This window comes from Symsagittifera roscoffensis, chromosome 6 (genome assembly GCF_963678635.1).
Source record: "Symsagittifera roscoffensis chromosome 6, txSymRosc1.1, whole genome shotgun sequence".
NCBI lineage: Eukaryota > Metazoa > Xenacoelomorpha > Acoela > Convolutidae > Symsagittifera > Symsagittifera roscoffensis.
The window spans coordinates 37927813-37941625 of NC_087067.1; the positions used below are offsets into that span (position 1 = coordinate 37927813).

The 13813-nt window shown below is 32.5% G+C and overlaps 1 protein-coding gene across 2 annotated transcripts in view; it reads left to right on the top strand.

The window, feature by feature from the left end:
• The first annotated feature begins 2446 nt into the window (after window positions 1-2446).
• Window positions 2447-13813, top strand: part of LOC134848179 (calretinin-like) — a 28553-nt gene continuing 17186 nt past the window's right edge. The window contains exon 1 of one of the 2 annotated variants that reach the window (XM_063865547.1): window positions 2447-2820. In XM_063865547.1, coding sequence (XP_063721617.1) covers window positions 2751-2820 — 70 coding nt within the window. In that variant the 5' untranslated portion in view covers window positions 2447-2750. Of the gene's footprint in view, window positions 2821-6535; window positions 6627-13813 lie in introns of those variants that run through there. The other variant, XM_063865549.1, reaches the window with a different exon arrangement.

The window sequence follows — 13813 nt, forward strand, 5'->3', positions numbered from 1 at the left end:
AAAGGCTCAATCGGTGGCATTTTGGTATATTTCAATTTGATCATATTTATGCCTATTGAAGCATAAGGAATTTAATAGCATATGCTGCTGTTTGATTTTTGGCTAGTAATGGTTCACGCTAGTTTTTTTTCATTTGACACCACCTACGGCCCTCGAAAATTGCAGTAGGGAGATTTTGACTTAATATTTTTTGATTTTTTTGTTTTTGTTCAAAAATTTGTTTGCGTAAATCTATGATTAAAGTTTCAATCAAAAAAGAAATTATGGGAATCGCTCCTTCATAAACGGTTAAATTGATTTTGGTAGAGAAAAAATTGTTTGAATTTTCACCTAATTTTCCTGTCAAATCTAAGATAAAAAATGAAATCGGAACAGAAAGATATAGAATTTTTCCTTGCATAGATGGCTGCCCCTTATTTCTCAGGAAAAAGTTGTGATACTATAAATGTTCATTTTTTAACTTTCGACCCATTTTTCGGAATTGTCATTTTTCTCAAACAGCACTCTGCCAAATCTGAAATTTAAGGTCCAATTGCACAAAAAGTCCAGTTAGACAATTCGTTCTGCGCAAGTGGCTATGTCGCACATTTTGAAAAAAAATTGTAGAATTGTACATTCTGAATTTTCGCCCGTTTTTTGGAAACTTATTTATTCTCAAAAACTGACCTAGTGGTTATGATGTTGGTTTATTCATATAAACTTCCTCTTTTTCGTAGAAAAGCCGGTTTGGATTTTGGAAAAAATGGATTTCGGAAAATCATTTTTTTTCGCAAAAACCGTTTGTTAGAAGTTCCTGATTTTAAGCTAAAAAAATAGGCTGTGGCAATCTGCTTTGCCTAAAAGGCTCTTCCCATGCTAAAGTTGAACAATTTTTGAATTTTCAACCGTTTTTTGGAAACTTTTTCATTGTTTTTTCCAACAATAACCATCCAAATATAAGTTAAAGAATTCTATTCAAAGAACTAGTGGTACTTATATCCTATTTATAAGCGGCTAATCCCGTAGTTAAACACAGAAATCACTATGGTTTTGCGTAAAATCGAATTTTTGAAATTTTGTAAAATACGCATTTCCATATCATACCAATAAATGATTTAAAATATCAAATTAGTTGCGTTCAGCAGGAACTGGGCCACTAGTTTACTTTCAAGCTACCGGGGTGCAGATGCGAGGACGTGAGGTTTCTAATCTACAAGTCTGCTGTTAAAATTTAGAACAACTAAATAGTTTTTTTTCTATTTGGTCGTTTTTTTTACGCATAGATTTGACAATTTGACAGCAACTGTAGCTGTTTTTGATAAACTATTAAGGTTAACTAGACGCTTATTTAAGTTTTGATGATATTTTTGCTTTTTTCAGGAAACGTTTAAGGGTTGTTCAGGCGAAAATTTGTTGTAAAGCTACTTTTTTGTGTTCTAGCTTGTGTTTGCGAAGTGCAGCTTCGCCTCTGTGATATGCTAATTAAAATAATATTTTTAAAATTTTTGCTATGCTTTGAAAAATCAAAACGCATGCGAGCTAGTAAGTGTAGTGTTTGTTTACAAAATCCAATTTTCCAACTTGTCTCGCAAAGAAAAGTGCTCTGTTGGTGGCACTTTTGCTAACATGATCATTGGGTGATAACTGTTTTGTTGGTGGCTTGTGCTTGCCAATTTTCATGCGATTGTACCAAAGAGACTTCTAATTTACAGGTCTGGGTTCGGGTCCAGCACATAGCCAAAAGTTTTATTTTTAAGGCTTATTTCAACTTTTTTTTATTCCATTTTTTGACTTTTTGGAGCTTCTTTTGCTCTTTTTGGTGGTGTTTCCGAAGCGAACTATTACGGTTGTTTGATACTTTCTCTCGCAAAGATTTTGCGACCTATGAGCTGACTCTGCACTAAATAAGTCTCCTCGTGAGATAAAGTGTATGAATCCTTGTTCGGTTTTTAAAAACGTTTTCATATGTCAAAATTGAGGCCTAAATATAATAGGTATTGAAAATTAAAATTATCCCTTTGAAAAAAAATATTTAACATTTTACTCGCCGAAGTTGAAAGTGTGTATGTATATTTGCAGTTGCACAGCCTAAACACACTTGCAAAATAGCTGGTCGCTGTGTGAGTAGATCAGAAGGTTCCGAGCACAGTCACATCAGCTTGTCAGACGTTTTTCGACGCCTCGCTGAAAACGCGGATGCTTCTGGCTATATTATGAATGATGATGACCGAAGTCTTTACTGATGTTTCTATGATTCAGTGATATCTATCGAGAGACTCAAACATGTCTATTTTTGGTATTTGTCTTAATTATATATTTATCTTAATTTCAACTCGTTTTCAACAGTTTTAGTGTTTGCTCTAACATCTGGTTGACCCTATTGTGTACCACAAGTTACTTTTTTTGCTATATCCTTTGAAGTTTCTTGAAGTTTCAAGTTCAAATTGAATTTTCATATTGCTTCAGTGAACCATAAAACTGCAGTTAAAATTTTGCGGTTTTAGTTTTTATGTTTGACGCGTTTCTAAAATGGAACACATCTTGCAATGACATATCATGTAGTAGTGTATAACATTTTTGGCTTTGGAATCGATTTTGCACAAAAGCTTTGTTGGAAACTTGTGGTGTTTTCTACTGAAAAAATCTATCATCTTTGCAAACACAGCAACTTTCTTTTGAAATGCGAGTATAATAACATTTTGTTTAGTAACTTTTATTTTGGATATTACAGTTTTTCAAATTGAACGCGAGGTGTCACAGTTGCAGTCGTTATGGAATATCTGATTGACAGTTACGTTTCTTCAGATGAAGAGGATTCACCAGTAAATAGTCGAAAAAAAGGTTGGTTCAAAATAAATTCTTTAACAGGTTTTAAAGCAAAAGTTGATAGTTTCTATGATATAATTTAGTGATTTTGGTATTAAAACCGGCTGACTATAGTTATTTATTTCACAATAACAAGAAACATTGATGCGTTGTTTTATCTGTGAAGATGGATTGAACTTCGGGTTTAAAACTTATAATATCGTAAGCTTACTTTTAAATATCTAGTTTTTTTAAATCTTCGACCCTGATTTCTGTCTGAAAACTAAGCAACATCGGCTCTTCCCCCCCCCCCCCCACGTCACTCAAGCTTCAACTTTTTAGTGTAATGAGTGGTTTTACGAGGTTGATTATGAAGGCCAAAAATGTTGTCCTTGGCTTTATTAGTCTGTATGTAAATTTTCATAACAATTGGACAATGTGGTCAATGAATTTAGTTGTAAAATTTTGCTGGTGTGGGGAAAAGGAAACAGAACCGCAACATCTAAACATGGCTTTGCTATAGTGATTTATATCATTTTTTCAAGCATCTTTATTTGGTTTTATAAATTAATCATCAATTTGTGATATTTTCTGAATTTTGTGTAAACATAAAAATGTTATTAAACTTGCGAGAGCAAGTGTCTTGTAATCGGGAACTAGTCTATATCTTTTCAACGCCATATATGAACAAAGTAACACCGATTTGAACAAAGTTAATTGTTCCAACTTTCTTAACGAAAGTAACGGAATATTTGCGCTCGGCGTGGGTTTTTTGTCTTCAGACAAGTTTCGACTTTTTAACTAGCAATTTTTGACGGAATTTTTAATATCAACCGAAAGCTATTGTTGTCTTGAGCTGAAATTTGAAAAAAATATATTTCACCTTTGATCATTTTTTGTAAAGTTATGGGGGTTTAAAGTTGGCACTGTGGCCAATTTGGGACATTTAACGCGCGATATATCTCGCGCTGTTAACACGTAAGCGAGATTTAAGCCGTTATTAGAAACCGTTCCAAACTGATTCGAGGAAACTTATATGTCATAACTGATTTGTTCATAGGAGCAAAATCTATCCTTTTGTACTTAATATGGTGTGTGTGGGGGGGGGGGGCTGTTTTCACAAAAAAATCTCATTTTTTTAAAATTCAAATTTGAAATTTTCATGTTGTTGCTGCTCCTTAGACTTTAAAAGGCAGTCGGAAGATTCAGGGCTTCGCCCTAATATATGCAGTCTTGTTTTGATTTGGACGCGCCACAGAAAGTACAAACGAATTGAACAAACTTTGACTGTATTTGAACAAACTCCAAACAGTTCAAACAAAAACTGAAAAACCTGAAATGCCACAAAAAATATCGAAAATGTTCAAATGAAGCAAATAAAAAATTATTAATGCTGCTGACAAGGAAAAAGACTTGTCGAGGATGGTACAACCATACAGTATCTTTCATTCCCAGATAATTGGCGAGTCAAAACATTAAGGGACAAAGAAAAAAAAATGAAAAACTGAAACGTTGAAATTGTTATGCCCTCTGTTCAATTTAATCGTTTTTTTGCTATATTGTCCAATTTAGAACATATTTGTTCAAATTGTTTTTATTTTTGCCCTGAAAATTAGTTAAACAAAAACTTTGTTCAATCTGGCGTTACTTTTGTCAGATATGGCGTTGAAAATGTATATTTTTTGTGAACAACTTTTCATAAAAAACCAGTTTGTGTAGTGATTTTTTGAAAAAAAGTCATAGAAAATATTCCATGTTTTTTTTGGGATTCGTGGTGTTCGTCGCAGTTCTCATCGACTCATTTCTGTTTTTTTTTCATAATATTTTGTAATTTGGTACGGTTTTCTATCGGCCTCAATTCCGAAGCATAACAGTTCCGGCTTATTTTATGTCAGTTAGGTCTATTATCATTGCGTACTTAAGAGGAAAAATTAGTTTCCCATTTTGGTATTTTTCCAAAAGGTTGGGACGTGAAAACGTGAAAACTTTTGAGTTCAAAAATTTTTGTGCCTAAATTTTTTATTGTTGGCTTAGTTTTTTTGGCTTATGACTGCTCGGTAAATTATATCCAAAACTTTATAAGGTGGTTTATGAACAGCATCCGAGGCGAACATTTGATTTTTTTTGAACAAATTTTAGACTTTTTCAAGATTTTTTTTTTCAAGTTAGTTCCGTGTCTTCCCTGTCTTTTCTTTTTTGTTCACTATCTTGTTATGAAATATTTTTATTGTCGCAATTTTAACATGCTTCTTTGTTTGAATAATTAGACAAGCAGAGCTTGTGTTATAGTATGAACTGTTTTTTTTCCAACCTAGGTTGCAAATATTGTTGCGAACAAATAGTGTTCCTTTTGATCAATAACCAGCTATTAAGTACAACCAATAATAAGGATCTTAACACAGACTATTTTATTACAAATAGCGCTTAAGCTTCAAAGTATCTTGGATCTGTAGAGTACAGGCATGGAAGGAGACCCGCAACAAAATAAGAGGGCTCGGACTTGGGCAGGGTCGGATATTTTTAATGATTTTTTTGTAACTAGATCATAATGAGATTGCGTCACTGAGAAAATATGTAGACTCATAAGTGGCAAGCGTCACTTACGAGTTTTTGTAGACTCAATCAGAAGTTTCACTCATTCAGATTTTACTAGTAGCGTTATTGGTCATATTTTTGCTTATGTTTGCGAACTGCAACTTCGGCTCTGTGTAAAAACTTGCATTTTACTTCTCACTTGGTGTCTAGAGGCAACGTGGTTGCCTTTGCATACACAAATTTTGAGTATTGCTTAGGGAAAGTATGTTTACAATAGAAAAAGTGATTGTCGGAGTTCTTTTTTGATTTCCTTCGTTATATGACGATCATCGTTTGAGTTTTTGATTAACTTTTTTAGATATATTTTCAATTAAAATAGTTTACCTTCTGTTTTATTAATTTAGTGAGCTTATTTTTTATAGCTAAAACGGAAAAAAAATGAATAATACATTGAAGGGCAATTCAGATCGGTTGTTGTGCAAAAATTGAAAATCTTATCTCTCAAAAGTTGCTAAATGACAAGTTTCTTATAGCATTTTTTGTTTTAGGGTCAATGGGTGCCTTCTACATGTTTTCGGCTAATGGCCGCTCCGTAAATATTCAAAACTCATTACATGCTGGTGTTTGTGTTCCCGGCAGTTTTGCTGAAATTGAACTTTTCAATTTTTCCCAGACTAAGTTGTTTTCAAATATCTATTTTCTCCTTTTCTATTCGCTATTTTGCAATGCTGCGCTTGCGTTTTATCGCATTGATTGCTGCTGCAACTCTGTGTCTCAAAAATAATTGCTGTTTTTGTGGGAGGGAGCAGTGTTCTTTTCATAGGGCTCTGAACCTCCGACAATCAAAGGATCCCTTCATTGGTACTTTTTTTTATCATGCTACCTAGTTCAAACTAGTCTGACTAGCCCCAAATATCTATCATACACAATATAGGCTAAAATTGAGGTTAGAGTTCAAACCAGTATAACGCGATTTTTCGGTCAAACCTTCAAAAAAGTGCCATAAAACTTCAAATTTTTTTATGTCAAATATTTCTGTAGTTCCAAATATTTCAAAATAACTTTTGAACTCTTTTGAAATGTTGGGATAGTTTATACGAGAGAAATACCATGTGAAACAATAGATACCACAGATAATTTTGTGGATGTTAAATACTGCCTGTGGTTTAAAAAGTCCCAAGTAATCAAATTTTACAACCTCGTAGCAAGTTGGTTTATGGCGTTGTGTCTCAACTCCTATTTGGTTTCTACAGACTACATTGCTCGTTTCTTTCTTCTTGTTATTGGCTGTTTTTTACGGAGTTTCTGTGTTATCCTGCATATACTTTTCAATAATTGAGGTTAATAAAAACAGGTGGATCAAATGCAAAATTTGATTGACTTTTTACTAAATTATCAACTTATTTTTTTTGTAACCAATTACGATTTTTTCAATTTCCCTTGTGACAAAATAAAATTATACAAAGACGCAGCAAAAATCTTTAATTTTATGAATAATGATCTTTAAACTGAACAATCCAAATATATGCCCGAAGAACTATTCTTTTTTGGTTATGATTAAATGGTCGCATTGAAAGGTTAAAAAATTTACTGAGCGGCGGTCAAGTGGTGCTTCTCAATCGAAAGGTCGGAAAATTGAAAAAATTATTCAAACTTGTTGCAAGAGATTGTTGAAAATTTGAAAATATACCTAGTACAAAGAAATCGTCGAATTAGTCCTGTAAATGGCTACTGGATGAATTCAACGAGTTATCTGGGCTGGCAAGTTTTTCCGCAAGCTCATGCAACAAACAACAAACCTGGATTATGCTGGCTCTCAATCTTCTAAACGTTCAATTGAGAAGCGCCACTTCACCTCCGCTCAATGATATTTTTCTAACTTTTTTACATTTCAAAAAGGTGTTTTTTGGGCTGTGAACTTCCGTGGAAAAAAATGTATTTTAATTGTTCAGTCTCAAAATCATTATTTTCAAAATAAAAACTCTTCGCTACGTCTTTAAAAGGCTTAATCTCATCACAAGGAGTAAATGAAATCACAATCGATTATAAAAACTAATTTAACATTCAAGCAAAAAATTATCAATTGTAGGTCACGATTTGCATTTCAGCAATGAACGTATTTTTATTAGCCCTAATTGGAGAAAATAAAATGCAGGTTAAGCTATAAATTCTTCGAATTTCAAATTTTTTAATGGGTCGAATAATTTGATTCTTACCCACTGAAAAAACTCCCCCAGTATTCTTATTCCAATTATAGCTCAATTTTTTTTTCAAAATTCTTAATCAATTTCATATAGATTTTCTGAAATTTTTTTCACAATAACGGAGATTTTTTATGCGTTCAACATTTTGTTAAATCTTTTACTGTTTAATAATTTGAAATTTTTTTGTAACTGCCGTCGTAACTGCCGATCAATGAGCACTTTTTCGAAAGTTTTCAATTTCTGTCTCATAGTTTTCCGTCTACAGAAAATCAATCATGGTAATCGAAATAATCATGGTTTGTTTTTGGCTTTTTGACATTTATGTGAATATTTGTGAGCTTAGTTACCAGAGTGTTTTCAAACTTTCAATCAAAAAATTGCATGGTAATTTTTTTATGTTTTTGAATCAAAATTCTAGCCATTTTAATAATGTTTCATTTTGAGCCAGTATTAACCCTTTTTTTCACCATTTTTTTTGCTGAATGTTTTGCGGTTTTTCGTTTCATGACAGTTCAAACTGTTTCGTTTTACTCTTTACTACCTCTCTTTTGTGTAAAGCAATTTACACTTACGTCGTCTCTTCAAAAATAAAATAAAGGCAAAACTAAACGCACGCAATACTACCTTTATTATTTGTAATAGGTTTATACAATGGTGTGAAACTATAAGAAACGTCAGCCTTGAGGAAAGTTGTCCCTTTCAAAAAAGTTATTTTTTTTTTATCTTTTAAAACGTGTTACATCACATGATCAAACGTGTCGACTTCGCTTATTCTAAAAAAGTACAGTATTGTAGAAAAGTTTTTAAATGCTTATAAAGAAATGCTTGTTCAAAATCAAACTGAGTTCAAGGCAAACAAATTGAATCTTAATTTTTATCAAAATGGGTTGTGGCTGTTTCTTAAGCAAGCAAAAGTAGCTTACAATGAAAATTATGGCGTTAATGTATTATGCACATGTTTGAATCCAGTGTTTGAAAAAATAAACACAAAAAAAATCTTTTGTTTTAGACTTCTAAAACTTTGGATTTTCCTGGAAAAATCTTAATGAAACTCAACAAATCGGAAACGTTGAATAATATATTAAAAACCATAGATTAGAACAAGCAGTGCCAGGCAAGTCGGTACCGCGGGCAAGGCGAGAGGAAAACAAGACTGCTCGTATGTCAGGGAGAAGCCCTGAACTTTCGGACTGCGCTGAAGGCCGATTAAAAAGTTATTTTCTGGTTGAATAATTGTAAAAAAAAATAGAAAAAAAAAGAGATAACATTAAAAAAATTCAAAAAACCAAGGGTGTTTTTAGTGTCTTGGTTGCGTTAATAGAAATAAATTGCCGTCATTAATTTAATTAGGGACACAGTGACTCGATTTTTACGCGAGTTGTAAAAACGCAATATATCGCACGCTAGTTCTCCCAAATAGGCCAAATAAGCATCTTTTCAAACCCCCGCTATTATAGAAATTGCTATAAAAAGATTATTTACTGTTCCGACTTTCGAAGAAAGTGCGGAAAACTTTTCAAACCCCCGTCACCGGTAAAATATCATTTTAAATTTGAGTTCAAGACAGCAGAGTTTTTTAGATAGTAAAGAAAAAATTTCGCCAATAACGTTCAGTTTACAAGAGGAAAAATGACTGAATAAAAAAACCTCACCAAGCATAAGTATTCCGCACTTTCTTCGAAAGTTGGAACAGTAAATAATCTTTTTATAGCAATTTCTGTCAACTCCTAAAACATTCGACCTCTCGCTTGCTGAGACCATTGAAAAGACTATGGTTCTAAGACATACCATTTAACGCTATCAAAAGAAATTCACTTCAGAAACAATCTCAAGGGAAAAAAGACTGCTTCAAGTGTAAAACTTTAAGTCGTACGAAAATAATAGGCCCGATTCAGTACTTTAAAACGTACCGAAACATAGTTTAAAATTGTATTGGTTTCTCTGGGTAAAATCAATTATGGGCAGCAATCATAGAATAAAAACTAAAAAATAGTTGAACAGAGGACAAATTTTTTGTATATTTGTGCGCTACGCAAACAGTAGAAAGCCAACGGAGGCTTATTTGCGTACATCTACATATAATTTTCCTTCAGAGGGATGATAAAAATTTAAATTTTGGGTATAATTTTTGCTATTTTTTTAGCTCGAGATTGAAAAAAAAATTATATATTTTTGAAAATCGCAAAATCAGAGGTCTCGGTGCATTTTAGGAGTAGGAATATTCTACCGATAGTCAAAAAATGTAAAAATTATTGGGAACTCCTAACTGTTAATTCCACTATCAAAAGTTGAAATCCTTTTGCTGCTTGGGAATGCTCAAAAAGCTCACAGCAAGCAATGATGCTTATAAATGTTTTTTTTTCAGTTGAGAGTTCTGTTAAGTACAGTTTGATACGGAAGAATCAATCAAAATTTACTTTGTTTACCGCAGTGGTTTTTTATCTTACTTCCTTATTGCTTGGTAACATTTCTTTAGGTATAAAAATCAATTTTCTTGGCACTTTTTTGAGCGTTTCTTATCGAGGTAGTATTTACCTTTTTTTTTTCATCTAATGTTTGAAATTTTTGTATCAGTTATACTTTTTTATTGCTTAGTTTATTGTTTTTAGCGAGCCATATAACTGTTTACCCTTTTCTAAGCTGCTTTTTTTGTTCCGATTGTCAACAAAAATGGAATAGTTATGCTAGGTGTAGTTTTTTTCAGTTTTTTCTAATTTATTCAGTCAATTGTGGGCAATCGAAATATTTTAAACACAAAAATTTCTTATACCCCATTGAAGATATCGATTCTTTGAAACCAAATTTGTTTTTATTGCTTAGTTTATTGTTTTTAGCGAGCCATATAACTGTTTACCCTGTTCTAAGCTGCTTTTTTTTGTTCCGATTGTCAACAAAAATGGAATAGTTATGCTAGGTGTAGTTTTTTTTCAGTTTTTTCTAATTTATTCAGTCAATTGTGGGCAATCGAAATATTTTAAACACAAAAATTTCTTATACCCCATTGAAGATATCGATTCTTTGAAACCAAATTTTAAAAAAATATATTTCATCTCCAATAATTTTTGCAAAGTTCTGGGAGTTAGTAAATTGCAAATTTGGCCATCCTTTGGACTAAATTACGCACGCTTGATAACATTTTATTCATAATGCGAAAAACCTGAAGCAAAAAATTTATGGCAATTTATCCCGCTCGACAAAATTGCTCCAAACTTAATTGAGGCTAGCTACTCGGTCGCATTAATTTTGTACGACTCAAGTTTTCATACTTGGGTGGTTTTTGATTCCGACCAATTTTAGAAAAGTTGAGTGCTGGCCATCGAGCCGGAAATCTTGTGATTGCGAATTGAGTATGCTGGCACTTGTCTAAATTGCAGCTTTGCTGCTTGAATAATATTTTGATAGTTTGTTTCAATACGCGAATTATTTATTCGTGGCAAATTATCCTCCTCTTTTTCGCGCCAAATTGAGTTTAGGCAAGCTAATTGATTTTTTTAAATTCTATAAACGACTAAAATTGTAACACTTCATTCAAAAAGTATTGTTGTCCTAAGCTTATTAAAAAGATTATTTTTTCATTTGTTATGGGGGTTTAAACAATGCTTTTTTGGCCAATTTGGGACAATTCACGCGCTATGTTTTTCGCGTTATATGGCATGTGGTGGGAGCATTTTCGAAAAAAAAACATCAAAAACCGTTTAAAGTTTTTTCTGTTTTTTTTTGAAAAATTCATCGATTGTTTCAATTTAAATTACTCGATAAAAAGTTCAACGCAGTCTTTATGATTTTCAAAGTTAATTCAGGAGGACATTGTTTGGGATGACATTCTAAGGTAGATCATTTAGGGGGGGTGGGGGGAAGTACGGTTGATTTGAATTGTTTTTTTTTATCATTGGAAGTGTCTTGTAGTCTTGAGCTCAAATTTAAAATGATTTGATTAACCTGTAATGTTTTTCCGTGAATTTATGGGGTTTTAAAGATTGCTAATTTGACCATTTTGAGACATTGACATTTTAAGCTCGATACGTTTTGCGCTATTAATGAATAAGCGGAGAATTAATCCGTCTTAAAAATTGTTCCAAATTGGTCGAAGGAAATCTTTTTGCTATAATTGATTTGTTACTAGGAGCGAAATCTATCTCTTTGGGTGTAGAGGGATGATTTTCACTTAAAATCTCAAACTTTTGAAAACAAAAATTTTTTCTTTTTTTTTTAAATTTAATATTTTCGTGTTATTACTGCTCCATAGAACTTGAAAGGCAGTCAGAATATTCAAGGCTTCGCCCTGTTTTTAGCAGTCTTGTTATGGTTCATACATCAAATTTTTAGGGGCACTTTTTTCGAGAACTTCTATAGTTTTTTGAATCCTCTCCGTTTTTTGAAATAGCATTGTCGCGTTCAAATTTTTGGAATTGTTCAGTTCTCTTGACTCTGTAGTTGTTTTTTTTCTTCAATTTTTGCTGATTCATAAGTTGATCGATCAGCGCTCCATCTTGAACATTTCCCGTGATTTTTGCCGTTTTCGTCCTCTGTTTTTCTTTGAGAATTGGTGTTTTTCTTCTCACTAAAATTCTTTCTCATCTAAATGCTGGAAGTTACGGATTTGAATTAGTTACATCCGCTATATGCTTTTGTTTTGATATCAAAATAATAGTCGAGTATTTGGAGAGGTCGGCTTATTGCCGAGGTTAAATTTGAGTCTATAGGATTTTGAGTCTACCAATATAGAGACTACAAATGTGTCCGTATAGCAAACCAAAAACTAATTGTTAGTTAACTTAAAATAATACAGTAGAATGGCGTAGGATAGAATATTTTAGTGTATGTTCCCATCGGGTAGAATATAAGAGAAGTAGTATAAGATAGAATGCCTAAGTTTATTGCTCTGACCATTTGAAGATTGAGGAGGAACTTTGTATTCGGGTGTGTTTCAGTTTTATTCTTTTTTTCTTTTTTTTCCACGCAAACTCAGCTACCACAAATAATCATTAGAAAAAGTTGGGTGATAAATCATTTTAAAAACTTTTCAGTTGTGATTCGGACGATATCAAAAAAAATTTTCTCGGTGTCGAGAAAAACACACGTTTGAACTTTTTGATTTTTTTGTCTAATTTCGAATTAGCGAGCATGCTTACAATAGTTTTTTCTTAAGATTAAAATGAATCCCTTTAGTCATATCCCTTTCGTGAACCTAGCAACAAAAATTCCCCTTATTAAGGAATAAATCATAGTTTAAGCATAAGAGGAATTTGTTCCTTTTAACGAAAATCCCCATTTTTGCAAAAGAAGTAGCTAAAAAAATCCCTGAAAAGCTTTCAATTGCTTTCGACTGAAATTAGTTTTTCCGAGTATTTCGGCGCCTTTTTGAAAATTAAAAAGTCGCCAATTCAAAAAACTGCAAAAAATTGGATGAGAAAATTCTTTTGATTTTTTTTAGTTTTCTAGTCGTTTTTCTACAAAAACTGCGATCAATTTGCTTGTTTTACTATAATTATCATAAATGCCTAAACTCTTGATTTTTGTTCAGAACCTTTTATTACACCACGCAGAAAAAAACGACAATAATTTCAAAAAGAAACTTTTTTGTGATATTATTTTTAAGTCCATGATTGGAAAATTCTGTGCTAATTGAACAGTAACCAGCTAAGCCTTGTTTAAATGCGTACTTTGCTATCATTTGATTGTCTTTCGGTCGATGTAGTGTCAAGGTTCAAGTTTAGATACCTTTTTACTGTTCCGACAGTTTATGAAGAAAATGAAGGAACATTTGTGCTCGGGGCGGTTTTTTTCTCAGAAAAACTTTGACGGTTTAACTAGTACTTTTTGAAAAAATTGTGGGATCAGCCATACAATATCCCCCGTTTGGCAATTGAGGAGGGGAAGCTATTATTTTTAGTAACTGTTTTTGAGTATAGCTCAGATTTATTCAAATTTAACAGTTATAATAGGGAAAACTGATTTAAAGTACATTAATTTGGTCAGTAACAGCACTCATATGCAATCCAAAAACTTATCATACCTGAAATATAGTGGAAACTAATTTGTTTGTGCGTTTTGTTTGAAATGCATACTTTTTCCATAATTGTTCAGAATATCGAAGAAAGTGACGGAATATTTGTGCTCGAGTGTGGTTTTTTTTCTCCAGACAGTATTCGACTTTGTAACTAGCAATTTCCGACGGATGTTTAAAAAATAATTCAAAAAAAAATGTTGTTTCAAGCATAATTTCAAAAAGCTATCTTACCTATGACTCTTTTTCCCCTGTTTAAAGAATGCCAATGTGGCCAATTTGG